The 21,683-nt window shown below is 37.7% G+C and overlaps 1 protein-coding gene across 1 annotated transcript in view; it reads right to left on the bottom strand.

The window, feature by feature from the left end:
- Positions 1 to 7,427: 7,427 nt before the first annotated feature.
- LOC131153829 (nucleosome assembly protein 1;2-like) overlaps positions 7,428 to 21,683 on the bottom strand; it is a 29,398-nt gene continuing 15,142 nt past the window's right edge. The window contains exon 3 of the mRNA XM_058106281.1: positions 7,428 to 7,550. Coding sequence (XP_057962264.1) covers positions 7,428 to 7,550 — 123 coding nt within the window. The remainder of the gene's footprint in view (positions 7,551 to 21,683) is intronic.

The following is a 21,683-nucleotide window of genomic DNA, read 5'->3' as shown; positions in this document are numbered from 1 at the left end:
CGCATAGCTCAGGGGTGCACAACAATCTCATGCCATATGGCCTAGCCGTCCGCATTGGTAGCAGGTGACTACCCCAGCCCGACACTCTCCTGAATGTATCTTGTAGCATCGAGGGCAAGTAGGAGGTGTTGGATTGCCCTAGGGAACTTGGTATCTCCTTACCTTTCGCTAGCCCAAATCATGTTTCCTCCACTGGACTTAACTAGTTCTCACTTGAAAACTAGGAGGCACATGCCTCTTCCTCTAACTTTGTCCTCCCATACCCCTCTGTCGACTAGCTTCGATTATGGTGGCTTTATCCACTAGCTCAGAAAAATCTCGTATCTGTAAAACTTCCACCTACTTACACACCTCCTATCTCAGCCCTCTCTTGAATCTTTGAGCCTTGCTGAACTTATTTGGTATCATGAATGGGGCAAAACGAGACAACTCAAAAAATTTAGTAACATACTGTGGCACTGTTAGATGACCCTGAGTCAGATTCAAAAACTCCTCCATCTTTGCATCTCTGACGGAGGTGAGGAAATAGTGGTAAAAAAGGATCTCCTTAAACCATCCCCAAGTCAGGGCTACTGGTATAGGTCTTTCCTTCTCCAGGAGCCTTACTGCAGACCACCAACGCTTAGCTTCCCTTGTCAGTCTAAACGTGGCATACAAAACTTACTGTTTGTCATTGCAGCGTAGTATTGTCAGTATCTTTTCAATCTCTTGTATCTAGTTCTCTGTCGAAATTGGGTTTGCACTTCCTAAAAAGGCTAGAGGAATCATCCGGGTGAACTGCTCTATAGTGTAGGCCTGATCCACTAGCAGGTGACCCTGCTCCCTAGAACTTTGCTCTATCTTAGCCATCAATTACTGAGCAACACTATGCAGGACTACTTCAAAATCGATGCCGCCCATACTAGAAGGCCCGACATCATCACCACCTCCAATATGAGCGTAGCTAGTTCTAGGTTCCATCTTGAAAATAGAACAAAAATTATTTTAGAATTCTAATTTCCTAGCGTGAGGAGCACTATCATCAATATAAGGAAACAATTGAACATCCACAAAATTTTCGGCCTTTTTTTTACCCATTAACATCCCAAGTCTCAGTCTCTCTGCTTAGAAGCAAAAAAGTCAATGGTTTGCCATAATTTTCCTGAAACCGTTGTCGTAGGAAATCATAGAAGACCGTCAATGGATTTTTGCTTCTAGGCTTCAAAACCAAAACCCAAGATTCTATTTAGCTTCCAATAATGACTTGCTCAATTCTTACTCTACCCATTTTCTACCCTTATCAAGATCCATTCCTATACTCTGGTATTGTTATCCACTGTTTTCTAAAGTCTACAGAACCTAGCAACCTAGGCTTTGATACCACAACTGTGATGCTTTGATTTAACGCCCTGATTTTCAACCATTTTTTTTAAGTATATATAACCATACTATTGGAATTGATGTATTCCCAAGAGGGGGGGGGGTGAATTGGGTATTAAAAAGTTTGTCTTAGGTTCAATCTCCAGTAGCAGTATAACAGAACCTAGTGTTTATACAATCCAAAATGCGTAGATAAATATAATATACAAAAATTAAATCATGCGCAACATTCACAGTCTAATGAAAATAACATATATGTGCAGTAAATAAATAGTGGAATTATAAAGTACACACACGATATGTTATCGGGGTTCGGCCAATACTGCCTATGTCTTTGCCTCAGCTTGCAAGCCTGAGGATTACCACTATTGCTCACTTAACGGGTGGAGTGGCACCGTTTACAACCAGGTCAAATTCCTAGGGCTGACTTGAACGTTTACAAACTCTCCTTAAGGGGCGAAGAAGGCCTTATCGATCCTTGCGGGCTAGATCAACGCCCACTTAGGCCACGCCTTGAATACAATAGTGAATGTAAAATGTTTGTACAATTCAAATGCTTCTAAACAAGAAGATATGTACCAATACACACAAGCAATAACTAATGCACTTCCAAATGATAAGAACTATAAGCTCAGTGCAGATAATATCAAAGTTCTCAAGATAATGTCAATATGCAATCAACGTGTGAGAGTGTATGTGTTAGTGAGTGATCTTTGAATCAAATAAAAATTTCAATCACAACATGAAATATCAAAGATCAGGACCACACAATCAAAAATCTTGAAAATGATTTTCAAAAACCAAGCACACGAGATATTTTGAAAACAAACCTTGTCGAAAATATTTTCTTCAAAACCACAAGACAAGCTCAAGAGTCTTGCAATGAAGATGCAAAGACTCACAAGCTTAGAAATTTTTCCTCACAAAATGAATTTATTGATTAAATCACGGGGAAAAATTTTTAGGCTTAACTCTGAACAAAATCAACAAACAATCACAAACCGGAGAGTATAAGCTTGTAAGGCAGTGTAGGATTTTTCAAAGCACTCAAACCAAATATGATTTTTCATGGGAATGAGAATGGGTGGAGTATTTGGGTTTGAATGGGAGTGAAAAACACAAAGAATTTTCAGAGAGAATTTTTCTAATCAAAACTCTAATCCCCCATTAACTATTGCAAATGAAGACATATATATAGCCTCACTCAAAAATTTTACCGTTGGGATATAAGGGTAATAATTAAAATTATTTTAAACATGTTTAATCAAAATAACCCTGATTCACCCTTAATTACCTGCAACAAAATTTGGCCAACCTGAGAGTTTCGGTCAACCGAGCCATAGGTTTCGTCGCCCGAATACTCACAGTAGGAAAAGGAAATTTTGAAGTTTAGGTGCTCGATGAGAAATTTGGGTGGCTGAACCAAGGCGATTTCCAAACTACCTGAGGTTCGGTCATTCGGTCCTAAGTTCAGTCTACCGAACTTGCATGTTCGGTCGCCCAAGGGTATTTGGAACATGAAGTTCGGGCACCTGAGTTGTTGGAAAAGTTAGGTTTAAATATTCGATCGACCGAAAACGTTATGTTCTTTTTAGTTTAGTCGCTCGAAGTCAAGTCAACACTTTGACTTTCCTATGTTTAGTCGACCGAGGCTTTTTCAACACCAAGGTTCAATCGCCCGAATCCTTAATATTTTCAATTTTTGGTCCTAATTTTGAGCATAATTTCTGTGCAGGGACCTAGGGTGTATCTATGGTCTAGGCCTTTTTAATTTTGCCTAAAACCTGGCGTCAGTCGACCTTCGATCAGCTAAGTTAACCCTAAAGTTTGTCTATGGCCTTTGATTTTTCCTATGGTCCTTACTGAACTTATAGTCCTATTATGCATGACATGCATTAATTATTACAAACCTTGATTTAATATTACAGACCCAAATAAATAAAATAAAGTGAAAGTTGAGGTGTAGTCCCAAGAGGGGGGTGAATTAGGTTATAAAAATTTTCTTTTAATATATTTTATGAATTCTTAACCTCTTGTTGATTTAACAATCACACAACAAAATCTGATGTACTTATTCAATCCAAAAACCAAAGCAACTCACAAGTAATGAAAAACTTAATTAACCAAATAACCAATCAACGACTTAAAGTAAATAACCAAAGTTATCAAACCAAGATGAAGTATGCAGCTCTTTAGCACTTTCAGCTTTTGCAACCCTGTGAATGTATTTGTTTCAAGCCCTGTATTGAATGAAAATTTGTTTGCACTTCTCTTAATTAAGATTTCCGCAAACGATTAAACAACATACTCCCTTTTTTAGGTTTCCATAAAAGTTTAATCAAAATGTACTTTCTTTTATTAAGAGTCTTCTTTTAATCTCAATTTTGATCTTAGCTACCTGCACTTAGCATACACAGAGTACAATATATATAGATGTTAAAAATAAAGAGTAGGGAAAGAGAGACATTGAGAATTTTACGAGGCTTGGCTTATCCTCAACCTACATCCTTGCCTTTGGCTAATACCACCAAAGGATTTCACTAGAGTACTCCTTTCTGGGTGGAGCAAACCGTTTACAAGTGATACCCCATGCTCAATCACTCCTTCACTAAGTTAAAGCAATACCTCTCCAAGCGATACCCTTCACTTTGTACAACGATCTAACAACTTGGAATTGTCAAAGCACTACAAGAGACAAGAAACAATATGGTGTACAAAGAAACTCTCACACAGAGCTGATTAGTACAATTCAAAAGCATTAATATACTTCAATATTTAAATATCAAAGGAAAATAGAATGAAGCTCAAGAATAAACTCACCAAGTTCCTTCTTCAGATGAGAATCAGCAATTGGAACTCATAGTAAGATGTTTCAACACTTTATATTTTTAGCAATTCAGTTGTGCAAAGAGTTGAGTAAGAGAGAGCAGCAAGATAGCAAGATGGCTTTCATCTTATGAATAGATTTTTCAATTCTTATTATAATTTAATTTTCAAAACCATGTATTTATAGACTTCTAAAATTAATTTCATGTTACCCAAGATTACTTGGAGTATCTTCCAAGTTTTTAGAAATTTTGGGGCACAAGAAACCATGTACTTAATAGTGTTCAGTAGACTGAAGTGTCAGGTTCAGTCTTCTGAAGTACCTTAAAACATTGAAAATTTTAGTTTGGACACAGGGTCAGATGACTGAACTGGCGGTTCAGTCTTCCGAGGGTGTACTGTCTCTTCTGTAATCCTTTAGGAAAATCTTTAGTAGAATGATATTAATCTTCAGTCTTCTGAAGAAATTCTTTAGTAGACTGAAGTTAAACTTCAGTCGTTTGAGGTAACTCTTGAGTCTTCTGGCAGTCAACCTCAGTCGTTTGGGCAGACCAAAATTTTTTATTTTTTTTTTTCAGTTTTAGTTTTTAAAACCATTTTTGCCCTCTTGCTTCATAAAACATTTTCCTGGGTTTTAAATAAGGTCTCTAATTCAATGAATAACCCTAGATGAGCTTCAAAATATTTCATAAGATATTTAAAAAATGAAGTGCTTACAACAATGGTCTTAAAGTCTAAAACTCTAATCTTCAAGCCTTTCCAATGTATTTTTCTTTATGTCCCATTTGACTTGAGCTTGAGTAGGATTTAAGTTTCCACTTGAACATTACTCATGTTGGTATTGCTTGAGCTTCTTTTGGATCACTCTACATATAAATGTATCTTTTTGAGTCCTTAGTGATCTTGAGCTTTCCATTGATTTTCTTTTCAGCTTTGTCTTTCCTGAAATATCATCATTCTAACAAACACATATTAAATTATATTTTATTTTTTATCATCAAAACAAGATTGAAAAGTCATGTTAGGCCAACAAAAATGATTACGCGTCAAAACTGCGTAATTGGACGCTTAACCCGGGCTTTACCGTTTATATTTTTAATTAAATGTCCAAAATTGTCCAATATTTTAATAAAGTGCCAAAATCTACATTCTTGAACTTTATTGCACTATTTATGAAGTTTTGGTAATTTTTTGTCGCAGGAAAATTCCCGGGAACTAAAACCGACACCTTTTCGTATTTCATGCATAACTTTTCCATCCGAATTCCGATTAAGACAATTCAAATTTCTTAAAGAACAAAAAAATATAATAATTCGGGTCCTCTAAATGGGTCAAATCTCTAATCCGGGTCTAGGGCTTTCTTCCCCAATCTCTATTTATTCTTCTCTTCCCCTCTTTCCCAGCGTGTGCCCTACGCACCAAGCTCTCCTTTCCTCTTCTTCTTCTCCTTCTTCTTCTTCTTCTTCTTCTTCTTCTTTAGTTTGTTTTTTTTTTGTTCTTTTAAATTCTGCTTTGCTCTCTTTCTCTTTTTTTTATTCTCTGTTCTCCTTCCCTTTATCCCTCTCTCTCTCTCTCGCTCAAACCTCTTTTGCCCATTATTGCCGCAGCACAAAAAGCTCCTGCTGCACTTTGTTGCTCTCTCCGGCGGCCACCAACAGCACCAGCAGATCCGTGAGCCACTCTCCCACTGTTCCTTGCTCCATGCCACAGCCGCGAACCAACCCACACATAGTTGCAGCTGCTGCCACGGCTCCATGGATTTGTTTCTCTCTCTCTCTCTCTCTCTCTCTCTCTCTCTCTCTCTTATTTTCTTTTCTTTCTTTTATTTTTAAAATTGCAATTGAATATTTCTTTTCCTTTGATTTAGTTATTTATTATAGTTTTTGAAAAACTTGTTTGAATGAGTATTAATTAATTTTAATTTGTTTTAGTGAAGTTTAATTTTTATTTGTTTATGTTTCTCTTAATTAATGTTACCATTAGATTTGAAGAATTTAATTTAGTTCCTTTTATTTATTTATCGTTCGGTTTAGTTAGGGTCAATTTCGTCAAAGTTTGTATTTTTCAGTTTGTTAAAGTTCTTATTTTTATCTTTCGGTATTATTCAAAGTTTAGATTTTTGATGTGTTTGCATTTTTGTTCGAGTTCTCGGTTTGAATTATTGATCCGTATTAAAGGTTTGATTGTTAGTGTGTGTGTGTGGTTGATTAAGTTTCCTTTCCCGCGTGTTTTAATTCCTTATTTGTAGTTTCCATTTTTAATTAGTGCATGTTTCGATGTTTCCTTAGGTAGATTAGAGTTTCCATTCTTGCATGTTTTAGTTCCATGTTTTAGGTTTCCAGTTTTTGTTAACGCGTGTCCCAATGTTTCTTTAAGTAAATTAGGATTTCTATTCTTGTTTCTTTTATTTAGTACATGTTAGTTTTAGGATTTTTAAATTACGTGCCATCTAATTCGTCAAAAGTAAAATTGAACAACTCTGAAAAAACTCCAAATCTGAACCGAGTTCAGTGCATTTTTATTTTCGATTGGACGAACGTGAAATTGAGATTAAACGCATTCCCTGAGGAGATGATCTAGCCCTTGGGCTTAATATTACACGACAGAACTCCTATACTTGGGATAGCTTCCGAGCTGCTCATTTTTCAAGTGAGTCAAAAAGCAAGATTGAAAAGTCATGTTAGGCCAACAATCTCCCCCTTTTTGATGATGACAAACAAGGAGCAAGGATGAGGGTTCTTTAGAAAAGGCTCCCCTTTGCTACAAGCATTCCTTTTTTAATAAGTTTGAAAAATAATGATATCAAGTATAAAAAGTTCAAAATAGATCATAGTTAACCAAATGAACACCAAAAAAGTATATCACATGAATACACACTTTCCAATATATTGTAACATTTTCAAATTTACAATCAAGCATATGTTACACAACTTTTATGTTAGAAGACTCAAAAGTCATATTTGTCATTTATAATTCATATGTGCTTACAATCCATCTTTGTGTCATTCATAATTCATATGTGCTTACAATCCATCTTTGTCTTTGCTTACAATTCATCTTTGCTAACAATTTCTCTCCCCCTTTGTCATTATTCAAAAATAAATAAGGGATAGAAACAAAAGAAGTCACCATACACGCGAAGAGTCATTACAAGCAACCATAAAAGTGAGGTGACACACAAACTAAGCGTTTGAATACATAAAAAAAGATCCAAAATTCAGTTACTTAATACATAAAAAAATCTAACTATTTGCATTATCATCGTCTTCGTCATCTTCTTCATCTTTCTCTTCTTCATCTTGCTCTTCATCTTCAGAACCTTTCCCTTCTTCCTTATCTTCCTCTTCTTCATCATCACTTCCTTCCTTAGTGTCCTCATTGTTAATTTAGGTGTAATCCCAAGAGGGAGGGGGGGGGGGGGAGGTGAATTGGGTATTTTAAAAATATTTTAGTATTTCAATCCTTAATTTAAATTCTAACCATATAAACACAAATTTGGATACACACCGATTTTAGTATTATACAACTCAATTGATTTAGTGCGTGGATATCTCAATTAATTCAGTTTTTTTACCCAATTATTCTCATGTATTTTAAATATTCATATATACACATATTTAAAACATGCAAGCAGATATAATATGAATATAAATGCAGAAATATAAAAGATATAGAGATAGAGCATAGACACTGGATTTTTAACAAGGTTCGGCCAAACCCGACTTACATCCTTGCCTTGGGAAAAACCCCCAAGGATTGCACTAATCCGCTCCTTTAACTGGGACAGAGCTTCCCATTAGAAACCCGCTTCTTACAAGAGGCACAACTTCCTCCTACTCCACTTCTTACAAGAGGCACAACTTCCTTCTACTCGTTGCTTACAAGAGGCACAACTTCCTCCTTCTCGGTTCACAACCTGAATCGTCAATATAATAGATTGATAAAATTCCTGAACACTCAAATGCTTCTGAACAAGCTAATGAGTACAATAAAAATTCTTAACACATATTCATATGATAAAACTTAAAGCTCAGTATGTATGTAACAATACAATCGTTATATGAATGATATGCTTCACAAATTTACCTTTTAAATCAATATCTCCCAAAAATGATTTTATAAATAAATGCTTTGGAGAAACTTATAATTCAATTTCAGAATACTTTATGCATGATTAGAAAATAAGATCATTTTAAAAATAATCTTTAATAATGCGTAGATCTATGTTCTTGCTATCAATAATTTGTCAAGTTGAATCTTTGAATAAATATACGACTTTGAATATTGCAAAAATTTAAACACTGTGTTTCAAAAAATAATATTCCTCAAGAATATGTATTTACAAGCTCTTAGTATTTGCAATCAAATAATTCTTACACTAATCAAATAGCAAATTTGTGAATAAAGATATATTTAAAACTTTCTTCAAGATTTTAGTTTTAAACAAAAAATTTTCTCAAGTAGTGATCTTTCACAAAAGTATATATAATTAATAACTCAAGATCAATCTCTCAAAATGAATATTCAAGAATAAGTTTGTGAGATGAAATTGTCTTTGAGTATTATGCATATTTAAGTTCTTGCTATCAAATAACTCGTACGATTAAATCTTTGAATAATAATATGACTTTGAATATTTCAAAGATTTAAACAATGCTTTTCAAATACTTTTTGCATTAATAAGATAGATCTCTTTGAATAAAAAATGCAACTTTGAATATCACCAGGATTCAAACTTTAGAATGCTATTCCCAAAAGATTTTTCAAATAAATAACTATGGGAAAATAAGATTCTTACTCCCAAAAAGATTTTTCAGTAAATGAATAATAGAGAAGATAATTGATTGATAAAAAATTGAAAGCTTAATAAAATACTTTTCCAAACCTCAAGATCAAACCTAGATTTAGTAGAAGTTGCACGGGTATTTGCTCAGATCTTGAATATGCGAATGCCCAAGTAAATATGTGTTCTTTGCAATGCAGGTGATGATTCATAGCAATAGTATTCAAAGCTTCTCAAGAGGTGTGCAAGAATGTTCAAGACTCCTTAATCATATGCAAAAAGTGAGGCACTAGGGTTTAGAGATTTCTTTTATAAGTCATCTCGGCCTTAGGTTAAGTTTGAACCATTGGATCAATTTGATTAAGTGAATAACCCGCGTGTTTTCTTGCTGAAGTTCAGAATTTTAAAACTTCCATAGGTTCAGACGACTGAGCTCTCGGGTTCAGACATCTGATGTTCCTTAAAGCACTGGTAATTATAGTTTGGACACAGGGTCAGACGACTGAACTATAGGGTCAGTCTTATGAAGTCCTGGTTCAGACGACTGAATTGAGGGTTTAGACATTTGAAGGTGTTCTTCCTATTTTATGTTTTAAAATTAATTCTTCAGATTACTGATGTGACGACCTGCCTATTTTACCATAAATTTTTTTTTCCATAATAATAATAATAATAATAATAATAATTATTATTATTATTATTATGACTCGACTATCAAGATCATGATGAACCTAGACCCATGGGTATAAGGGATATACCTGTCATACAATTTTGATACCTAAGTAGCGGAGCAAATAAAATTATATATATGCCATAAAACACCAGAAACCATGCCAGAGTACTACTAAATCTATCGTATATGTACATATAGACAGTTATCCAGAAAAGGTTCAAAAAGTATCCCAAGGGTCTCACTCCAAAAACCCATCTAACCCTAACTCAGTAACTCACCCTTCTGACAGGATAGCCGAATAAGTCTCTATTGCCACGGAGCTCTATCCACCCCTCTATCTATATTTCCCGAAATGTTTATAATGTTGGGGTGAGACACCTTTCAGTAAGGGAAATAAAATAACATTAGTGTGTGACAACATGAGTATTCTTGTGTGATAAATATAAATAGTACATAAATCATAACTGGTAAAACTGTCTGTAACATTCTAAATAAAACGTAACCTGTCTTAACATAACATATCATACTATATTTTCGTAACATGTAAATCATCTTATATATACTGTACAATGCATGAATTAATACTCAGGATGGATGGCTAGCTGATGTCATGTATTACCCCCACATGACTAGTTTGTGTGGCCCAAAGGCAGGATCTAACAATGGCTGACCAACCATACTAGATCAAACATAAGTTTGTAAGTACGATGGGTCTGCCCCACTTGGTCTAGACTACCAGGGGAGCGCTTGCACTACCATAAAGCTACATCAACTGCCATCTCCCACACTCTACATAAGATGTGTGGTAGCACTAACATGAACTTGTACTTGAACTTGAACATGAACTTGTAGCTACGGTACCGTGCTCGTGAAATCTAAACTAAACCATTCGGGCTCCGATAACATATAGTACGTTTCAAATACTGTTACATGGCTATTTCATATTCATTATAATACCTGACATGATAATATTTTCATGAATTCTTGCATATCATACGTAATAATGGCTTCTAAGCCAACATGAATCACGATATTTGCGCCGACATATCATAACATGAAAATCATGGCATTTGCACCAACATATCATAACGTACTGAACATGAAATTCTTGTATTGTTTATCATATATTCATAAAATCATAGTTCTTGTACCGTTTTCATAGTTTTCTTGAAAAACTGAGAAAAACATGCTTATTATGGGAAAATCATAATATTTTGATATAACATAATTTCATGAAAATTATACTCATGTCACACAAATATGAATAATACCTTTAAACATAAAACGTGATCTCAAATCATATTTCCTAATAATTAAAATTAAATTCATTTTCCTGTTCAACAGCAGTATTCCCAAACATTGTGCTAATACATGCATAATTTTTGAAAATAAATGCTACAATATAGTAAATAATTTCATGAAAAATACTAACTTAGTTTATCCCCTTACCTGACTACTGAGAAGCCCTCAATCTAACTAAATTTGCACCTGTGGTGTTCCCAGCTCAATACCCTGAAATTCACATTTTTTTCCCAGCAAAACTTCAGTATTATTTAATCTCCTCAATCCAGAAATACCAAATACCTTATAAAACTTAAAATAATCAACTTCCCAAATTTTGGGATGGTGCCCAAGTTTACCCAACCAACGATCTACTCCAGCATATATGAATAGAATCTTCCCAGGAGTAGTGTGGCGGCTTCGAATCATCGAACTAGCGTGAAATGAAGCCGAATTTCTAGAGAGAAGGAGAGGGAAACAAAGTTAGAGAGAGAGAAAGAGAGAGAGAGAGAGAGAGAGAGAGAGAGAGAGAGAGAAAGGAGAAATATGCATGTTTCTCTCATAGAAAGTGATTTTTGGCCTTTTATAGAAATGCTTGTCCATGTGACTCGTTGATGAGCCACATCTCCTAGTCGACGAGTCGAAGAAAAAGTTTCGTCGACGAATGCTTACCCCTCGTCGACATAATTTAGGCCTTGGGAAACAGTCTCCTGGTAAGTTCTCATCGATGAGACGCATATCCCCGCTGACGAGACCAAGAAGCTTGTTTGTTGACGAGCACCCATAACTCGTCAACAAGACCCTGTTGAAACCCTTTTCGAAAAAAATCCTTTTCTCTACTTTCTTTTATTATTTAATTACTATAATTCTCTGGGTCCCTACATTCTCTCCTCCTTAAAAAATTTCTTCCTTGAAATTTACTATTTATATTGAACACCATCATTTAAAGAAAATGGGCTACTTATTTTATTACTTACCCTCACTTGTGGTGGAAGAACACTGTGGTTACATTCAGGGTCCTGGGAGATTACAAATACAAAAACTATAATTCTCCTAAAACCAAAATACTACCTACTACCAAAATATTATTACATGTACTAAGTAACTTGAAAAAAGGTCATTATATACTTATTTGCATTTTTTCCTAATTACTGCTAAACCCCACTAAATAAATGTAGGTATTTCTGTCGTATCTGCTCCTCGAGCTCCCAAAAAGCTTCCTCTACCCTATGATTTCTCCATAGGACTTTTACTAAAGGAATCTTCTTATTGCGCAATTCCTGATCTTTCCTATCTAGAATCTGCACTGGTACCTCCTCATACGCCAAAGTATCCCTGAGCTCTAACTTACCATAACTGATCACATAGGAGGGGTCTGGGACGTATTTTCTCAACATGGAAACATGAAATACGTCATGTATTCTGGACTAAACGGGTGGTAAGGCTAGCCTATAGGCAACTGACCCCACTCTCTCAAGGATCTCAAACGAGCTAATGAACCTGGGGCTAAGCTTACCCTTCCTTCCAAATCTCATAACTCCCTTTAATGGAGCTATTTTCAGAAACACGTGATCTCCCATATCAAATTCTAGTTTCCAGTGGCGAGTATCAGCATAACTCTTCTGCTGGCTCTGAGCTGCACTGATCCTATCTTTGATGAGTCAAACTTTATCATATGTCTGCTGCACTAACTCTGGCCCCACAACTCACCGCTCACCCATCTCATCCCAGTATAATGGGGAACGACACCTTCTTCCATACAACGCTTCATAAGGTGCCATTCTAATGTTAACGTGGTAGCTATTATTGTACACAAACTTTACCAGTGGCATATACTGGGTCCAACTACCCCCAAACTCTAGCACGCAAGCCCGTAGCATATCTTTAAGAATCTGGATCATCCTCTCAGTCTGCCCATCTATTTGAGGATTAAAGGTCGTACTGAAAGATAACTGAGACCCTAGAGCCTCCAGCAATCTCTTCCAAAATTATGACGTGAAACGTGGGTCTCGGTCCGATACTATAGACATTAGTACACCATGAGAACGGACTATCTCCTGAAGATAAATCTCTGCCATTATTTCCATGGAGTAGTTGTTTTTAATGGAAAGGAAATGGGCGGTCTTCGTTAGATGATCCATGATCACCCAAATTGCATTCTGACCATGCAATGCTGATGGCAGCCCTATAACAAAATCCATAGATATGTCATCCCACTTCCACTCTGGAATGAAAAGTGGCTGCAACTGACCTACCGATCTCTAGTGCTCAGCCTTAACCTACTGGCATGTCAAGCACTGTGCTACAAACTCAGCAATCTCCCTCTACAAGTTGCTCCACTAGAAAAATTCCCAAAGGTCCCTATACATTTTCGTACTACCAAGATGAACCATGTATAAAGATATGTGAGCCTTTTCTAAAATTATTCTCCTGATATCAGCATATTTAGGCACACACAATTTGGTGTGAAACCTCAGAGTTCTATCATCTAAAATACTAAATTCCTCTCCCTGACCACCCTATACTCTGGTTATTATCTCTGCTAATTTTAGGTCCTCTTTTTGAGCAGCTTTAATCCTTTCCTGTAATGTAGGCTGCACCACTAAGTTGGCAATAAATGCCTGAGGACCACTCTCTACTAGCTCTACACCGAGTCTCTCTAGAACCATCACGATTAGATACTGAACCTCCATAGCTACACGTGCTAGTCCCACTGATTTCCTACTCAAAGCATCAGCTACCACGTTTGCTTTCCCTGGGTGGTAACTAATAGCGCAGTCATAATCTTTAATAAGTTCCAACCACCGCCTCCATCTCATGTTTAGCTCCTTTTGAGTGAAAAAGTACTTCAAACTTTTGTGATCAGAAAATATCTTGCATCTCTCACAATACAAATAGTGCCTCCAAATCTTTAATGCGTGTCCCACTGCAACCAATTCTAGATCATGAGTAGGGTAGTTCTTTTCATACTCTTTCAACTGTTGGGAGGCATAAGCTACAACCCTACCATGCTGCATCAATACACAACTGAGCCCTTTCAAAGCCACTATAAATTACATAGCCATTACCCCTCGATGGAATCATTAGTATTGGCGCAGTGACAAGACGCTGCTTTAATTCTTGGAAGCTCTGTTCGCATTCATCATCCTAAATAAATTTGGCATTTTTTCTGGTCAGTCATGTCAAAGGCCCTGATAGTCTTGAGAATCCCTTTAAAAACCGATGATAATATCTTGCCAATCCCTAGAAACTCCCGATCTCCTGAACGTTCCTCGGCCTTTCCCAGTTTACCATTGCCTTTATCTTACTGAGATCTATTGAAATTCCATCACCATATATAACATGCCCAAGAAACGCAACTTTCTCTAGCTAGAATTCACATTTGCTAAACTTGGCATACAATTTCTTTTCCTTGAGCATCTAAAGTACCAGTCATAGATGCATCTCATGCTCCTCAAAGCTCATTGAGTAAACTAGTATATCATCAATGAAAACTACAATGAACTGGTCCAAATACTGATGAAAAACTCTGTTCATCAAGTCTATGACACATAGTAGGAGCATTCGTCAGACCAAAAGGGATAACTAGAAATTCATAATGCCCATACCTCGTCCTAAAGGCTATTTTCGAGACATCTTCTGCTTTAACATTCACTTGGTGGTAGCCTGATCTAAGGTCAATCTTGGAATAAACCTGTGTACCCTGAAGATGATAAAATAAATCATTTTTATAGGGTAGAGGATACCTATTTTTGATTGTCACCTTATTAATTTTCATGTAATCTATACACATCCTCATGGACCCATCTTTCGTCTTTACAAATAAGACTGGAGCTCCCCACGATGATACACTAGGTGTGACAACCCGAATAAAAATGGAATTTAAATAATATAGAGGAAGGGAGATGGAAAACAATAACAGAAGGAGGAGGTCGACTTCGTCGACAAACACTTCAAGTTCGTCAACGACATTACACTTTGAAAGGAATAACCGAGGGAATCATCAGGGCTTCGTCGACCAATATAGGGAATTCGTCGACGAGGTTATAAGAGAATTCGTTGACAAAGACAGGATTCGTCGACGAGGAGATACCGAGAGAGGTTTTTGAGTAGACTAAATTTCATCGACGAGGTATGGATTTCATCGATGAAATTATTAAAGGACTCATCGATGAATTACGTGGCTCGTCGACGAATCCTGTCCTATAAATATCTAAAATCCAAATTTTTACTTCCCAATTAAGAAATCTCTCTCCTCTCGCTCTCTTTCGTCGATTTCGGTTTGAATTTACGCTGGATAGATAATCCAAAGCCACCACGACGCTCTTGGGAAGTTCTCTCCAAATCTTCTGGAGCAGATCGTTGGTGAAAGCAAGTTGGAAATCATTCTTGAGTTGAGGTAAGGCCTTTTCAGCCAAATTTGGTCTTACGGTAGTTATAGGAAATGATATACGCGTGAAAATACTGAAGTTTAATATTGGGAGTTTTCATTTTCAGGGTATTGATTAGGAAATCCTACGGGTGTGAGACTAGAGTTTATAGGGGTTTTTCTCAGTAGCCAGGTAAGGGAATAAACTAAAGCAGTTATTTTTCACGCAAATTACTATTATTTATGAGCAAATTGATTCCCTAAAAATATGTATGATATTTGAATATTATGTAATTAATGCACGTTTAGAAAAAATACTGCTATTATGTTGAAACGTGTATATATGTATGAGATGCTAGAAATTATGATTTTAGAATACAATGTATGGTTTTATACAGCAAATGTGTGGCATGCATATTATTTCACGTGGAAAAATATCATGATATGATACTGGTATGAATGAAGTATGTTTTGAGAAATTATGAAAGAATATAATACATTATGATGTTGAAAATACATAACAGATGGATTATTTTCAGAATGATATATATTTATGTATGATTTTGGCGCGAGGCTATATTTATGTATGATTTCGGCGCGAGGCTATATTTATGTATGATTTTGGTGCGAGGCCGTATTTACGTATGATTTCGGCGCAAGGGTGCATTTATGAAATATTCGCCACGAGGCCGTATGAAATTATGAAAGATGCTATATTATCATGTATTATATGTTATCAGAACCCGGATGATAGTTCAGTTCAATTTCAGGAGCTCGATACCGTAGCTATATATAGATCAGATATCTATGTTAAGATTAGTGCTAACCACCCTACGAGGGGGTGGAAGATGGATAGTCGATGTGGCTTTCAGTAGAGTGTGGACATCCACCTGGAAGTCCGGACTAGGGTGTGGCGGGCCCATCGTACTTACAGACATTTTTGACTCGGCAGTGGCTGGCCAACAACTGCATGGGGGGTAATACATGACATCAGCTAGCTATTCATCTTGGGTATGTTTTCAGTACTATCAGTTATAACAGATGTTTTGTGTATAATATAATTTATTAGCAAATATGAAAATATATGATTATTCAGTACGATATGATGAATGTTTGCAGATATATGAAATGTATTGTATATGTATAATTGCATTAAATGTGCATGTTGCTACACAACTCTATTTAGTTTTTTTTCCCTTACTGAGAAGTGTCTCACCCCTAAAATTAATATATTTTTCAGGAGACCCTGAGACCCCGGCGGGTCGTGGCCGCCGCTGAGTGAGTTGAGTTACCCCACTAGGAGGGTAAGATTTTGATCTATGATCAAGAGATTTTTGTTGTATGATCCTAGAGTTATTTTGATGTTTTGAAAGCTGTGTATAAATACAGTATTTTGATGATGTATTAAACTCTAGTATTATATTTTATGGTTGGATGATTAAGATTTTATACTTACCGCTGCTTAGGTTTTCGCTGTGATTGACAGGTGTCCCCGTTACCCATAGGTTCGGGTTGACCATTTTATTTATTATATTTCATTTTATATTAAGGAATTCGAGGACGTTACATTTTGGTATTAGAGCGTAGGATATTAGGTTTTGTTAACTCTAGAGTGCAGCAGTAATAATACTAGAGTATAGGATAAGGGGATTTGAGGTATGGTTTTGTAGTCTAGATGCAAGACTTCCGTGGTGGTTTGTATGATTTTCCTGGGGTGACGATTTCAGGAAAGTCATTGTAAACTATCATCGGGTTGGGTATCTAGGTTGCAGGATTGAGCCTTGAATTGAGATCAGGACAGATGAATTAATTAGAAGAATATACTATATGAGTTGAGTGATATGTATAGTGAAGGGGTTCTGAGTTAAGCTATTTGTTTTCAGGATGGACCCTGGTGGCAATAGTGCCCACACCAGTTGGAGTGAGGGTGTTGGACCCTCAAGCACTGCGAGTAGTGATTCAGATGCCATCTTACGCAGTGTAACACAACAGGTTATGGTAGAAATTGCTAGGAGTTCGAAGGATCAAGGTGGTCCATGAGCAGGCTACGGTAGCTCGATTGAGAAGTTTATTAAGATGAGTCCTCCGACCTTCTCAAGAGGAACAAATCCTGCAGTTGCTGAAAACTGAGTGTAGGAGATTGAGAAAATATTTGCAGTGCTGCAGTGTTCGGAGGAGCAGAAGATACTATTTGCCACATATAAACTGACTGGAGAGGCCGAGAGATGGGGGTAAGTGGTGAGATTATTAGAGCAGCAGAGGACTATACCTGTGGAAATGACGTGCGAGCGGTTTAAAGAAATTTCTTCAATAGGTATTTTCCTACCTCGTATAGGGAGGCTAAGATTGAGGAGTTCCTGAATTTGAAGCAGGGACAGTTGTCAGTACAGCAGTGCGCAGTGAGATTCATCGAGCTATCTCGCTTCGCCCCATACATCATTCCAGATATGGCGAAGAAGGTACGACAGTTTGAAAGAGGCTTGAGGAGAGAAATATACAAGCAGGTATTGATACTGAAGTTGTAGGACTTCGCCGAGCTGGTTGATAGAGCCATTATAGCAGAGATTGGGGAGCGATTGGAGGCTGAGGAGTAGAGACACAAGAAGAGATCCGCACCTTTTGGTTCCCAACAGGGGATTGGACGTAGTTCGTGGAAGAGAGGTGGCTATTATAGAGACCAGAGGTGAGAGGCCAGGAATCGCAGTTTTTAGGGTATACAACCATCTCCAGCTTGCCCATCTTATGGGAAGAGACACCTGGGGGAGTGTCGTGCTGGGCGAGGTGTCTGCTACAGGTGTGAGGAGCCAGGACATATGATGAGGGAGTGTCCGACACAGATTGGTACTGCTCCTGCTCCTAGAGCTGCTCGAGGAGGCTACCAGGCGCCATATGGAGGCTAATAAAGGAATATGCCCCCGTCAGGGTTTTTGCTTTGAGGTTGGGCAATGTTGAGGCGGCCGGTGGTGATGGGTATGGTTAACATGTTTTCATTTAAAGTTATTGCACATTTTGATTCTGGTGCCACACACTTGTTTGTCTCCTTGGGGTGTGTTAAATTATGTGGGGTTGAAACACAACCACTAGATGTCGAGTTGTTAGTGGCTATACTGACCGGGTCAATGATGAGATGTAATAGGGTACTTCATGGTTGTCTAGTTGATGTTCAAGGAAAGATTTTATCTGCCGATTTGGTGGTGCTAGATATGCATGGGTTTGATATCATCTTTGGCAAGGATTGGCTAGTAGCTAATTATGCTATTATAGATTGTCGTGTAAGGGAAGTGATTTTCAGACCTCTAGGGAAACCAGAATTTAGATTTACAGAGTCACAAGTGCAATCCTTACCTCAGATGGTCTCAGTTGTCCAGGCGAGGAGACTCCTCCAGAGTGGCTCTCAGGGATTTGTGACTTTTGTGAAAGAAATGTCAAAAAATGAATTAAAGCTTATTAATACGCTCATGGTGAAAGAATTTTCGTATGTGTTCCTAGATGAATTACCAAGTTTGCCGCTTGATCGTGAAGTAGATTTTCCTATTGATCTACTTCCAAGTACAACGTCGATCTTTAAAGCACCAAACCGAATGGCGCCAATAGAGTTAGCAGAACTGAAAGATCAGTTGTAGGATTTGCTTGATAAGAGCTTCATACGATCTTGTGTATCTCCGTGGGAAGCTCCAGTGCTGTTTGTGAAAAAGAAGGACGGGTCTATGAGCATGTGTATAGACTATAGAGAGACTAATAAAGTGACTCAAGAATAAGTATCCTCTACCCCGTATCGATGATTTGTTCGATCAGCTCTAGGGTGCACGGGTATATTCTAAAATTGACCTTAGATCAGGTTACCATTAGGTAAAGGTGAGAGTAGAGGATGTATCGAAGACAACTTTTAGGACCAGGTATGGGCATTACGAATTCCTAGTTATGCCATTTGGTCTGACGAATGCTCCCATTGTATTTATGGACTTAATGAACAGAGTTTTCCACCAATACCTAGATCAGTTTGTGGTTGTTTTTATTAATGATGTACTGGTCTATTTGAGGAGCTATGAGGAGCACGAGACACATTTGAGGCAGGTTTTGCAGATACTCAGGGAAAAGAAGCTGTATGCCAAGTTCAGCAAATGTGACTTTTGGCTCGGAAAAGTTGTATTTTTGGGGCATATTATTTTAGGAGATGGAATTTTTGTGGATCCTAGTAAGATTGAGGCGGTAGTGAATTGGGCTAGACCAAGGAATGTACAGGAGATCAGGAGTTTTTTGGGGTTAGCCGGATATTACCGTTGTTTTGTTGAGGGATTCTCAGCTTTATCAGGGCCTCTGACACGATTGACTAGAAAGAATGCCAGATTTGAATGGGACGACAACTGTGAGCAAAGCTTTCAGGAGCTGAAGTAGAGGTTAGTCACAGCGCCAGTATTGGTCATCCCGTTAAGGGGTGAGGGTTATACTATCTATAGTGATGCGTCCTTGAAGGGACTTGACTGTGTACTAATGTAGCATGGTAGGGTTGTGGCATATGCGTCCAAACAGTTAAAAGAATATGAAAAGAACTACCCTATCCATGATCTTGAGTTGGCTGCAGTGGTACACGCATTGAAAATTTGGAGGCATTACCTGTATGGCGAGCAGTGCGAGATTTTCTTCGACCACAAGAGCTTAAAGTATTTCTTCATCTAGAAGGAATTGAATATGAGACAGAGAAGGTGATTAGATTTGATTAAAGATTTTGATTGTACTATTAGTTACCACCCAGGGACAGCAAACGTGGTAGCTAATGCACTAAGTAGGAAGTCTAGGGAATCAGCGTTGGCAGTTATGGAGATCCATTGCCCGATCATGATGGATCTAGAGAGACTCGACATTGAATTGATAGAGTAATCCTCCAGTATGTATTGTCAGCCTAGTGGTACAACCCACTCTGCAGGAAAGAATTAAAGCTGCTCAGAAAGAAGATCCAGAATTAGAAGAGGTGATGGACAGAGTGCATAATGGTCAGGGGGAGGAATTCTGCATTTCAGATGACGAAACTTTGTGGTTCCATTCCAGACTGTGTGTTCCTGCTGATGTTGACATTATGAGGATGATTTTAGAGGAGGCTCACAAATCCTTGTATACAGTTCATCCCAGCAATACGAAAATGTACAGGGATTTGTGAGAGTTTTATTGGGGGAGTGGTATTAAAAGAGAGATTGCCGAATATGTAGCCCTATGCTTGACATGTTAGAAGGTAAAAGCTGAGCACCAGAGGCCAGTAGGTTAGTTGTAGCCGTTATTTATCTCAGAGTGGAAGTGGGATCATATTTCTATGGATTTTGTCTCAGGGCTGCCGTCGACATCCCATGACCAGAATGCGATTTGGGTGATAATAGATCGGTTGACTATGTCCGCCCATTTTCTCCCTATCAAGATTAGTTATTCCCTCAGCCATTTAGTGGAGATTTACATTCAAGAGATAGTTTGTTCTCATGAGGTTCCTGTATCTATTGTGTCAGATTGAGACCCACGATTCACGTCACGATTTTGGAGGAGCTTGTAGGAGGCTCTAGGGTCTTAGTTATCGTTTAGCATGACATTCCATCCTCAGTTAGATGGACAGACTGAGAGGATGATACAAATACTAGAAGATATGCTCCGGGCGTGTGTATTAGACTTTGGGGGTAGTTAGACTCAGTTCATGCCGCTGGTAGAGTTCGCATATAATAACAGTTACCAGTCCAGTATTGGCATGGCACCATTTGAGGCTTTATACGATAGGAGATGCCGATCTCCTTTGTATTGGGATGAAATAGGTGGTGGTGAGTTGTGGGACCAGAGTTGGTACAGTACGCGTACGATAAGGTTCAGCTCATCAGGGAAAGAATCAGTGCAGCTCAGAGCCGACAAAAGAGTTATGCCGACAATCACCGCAGGAGTTTGGAGTTCGATGTGGGTGATCACTTATTTTTGAAGATAGCTCCATTAAAAGGAGTTATGAGGTTTGCTAGGAAGGGAAAACTTAGCCCTAGGTTTATCAGTCCATTTGAGATTTTAGAGAAAGTTGGGCTGGTAGCCTACAGGCTAGCTTTGCCGCCTACACTATTCAGGATACACGACATATTCCACGTATCTATGTTGAGGATATACGTCCCAGATCCTTTTCATATTATCAGCTATGGTGAGTTAGAGCTCCGTGATTCGCTATGAGGAGGTACTAGTGCAGATTCTGGACAGAAAGGAACATGAACTACGTAATAAGAAGATTCCTCTAGTAAAGGTTCTATGGAGGAATCATGCAATAGAAGAGGCTTCTTGGGAACTTGAGGAACAGATCAGACAGAAGTATCCTCAATTGCTTCAAAAAGTTCAAACGTAATTAAGAAATGTGAGTAAATATGTAATGTTTCCTTTGCAGG

This window comes from Malania oleifera, chromosome 4 (genome assembly GCF_029873635.1).
Source record: "Malania oleifera isolate guangnan ecotype guangnan chromosome 4, ASM2987363v1, whole genome shotgun sequence".
Taxonomy (NCBI): Eukaryota; Viridiplantae; Streptophyta; class Magnoliopsida; order Santalales; family Ximeniaceae; genus Malania; species Malania oleifera.
The sequence above is the reverse complement of the archived record's forward strand: the minus strand, read 5'-3'. Positions and strand labels throughout refer to the sequence as shown.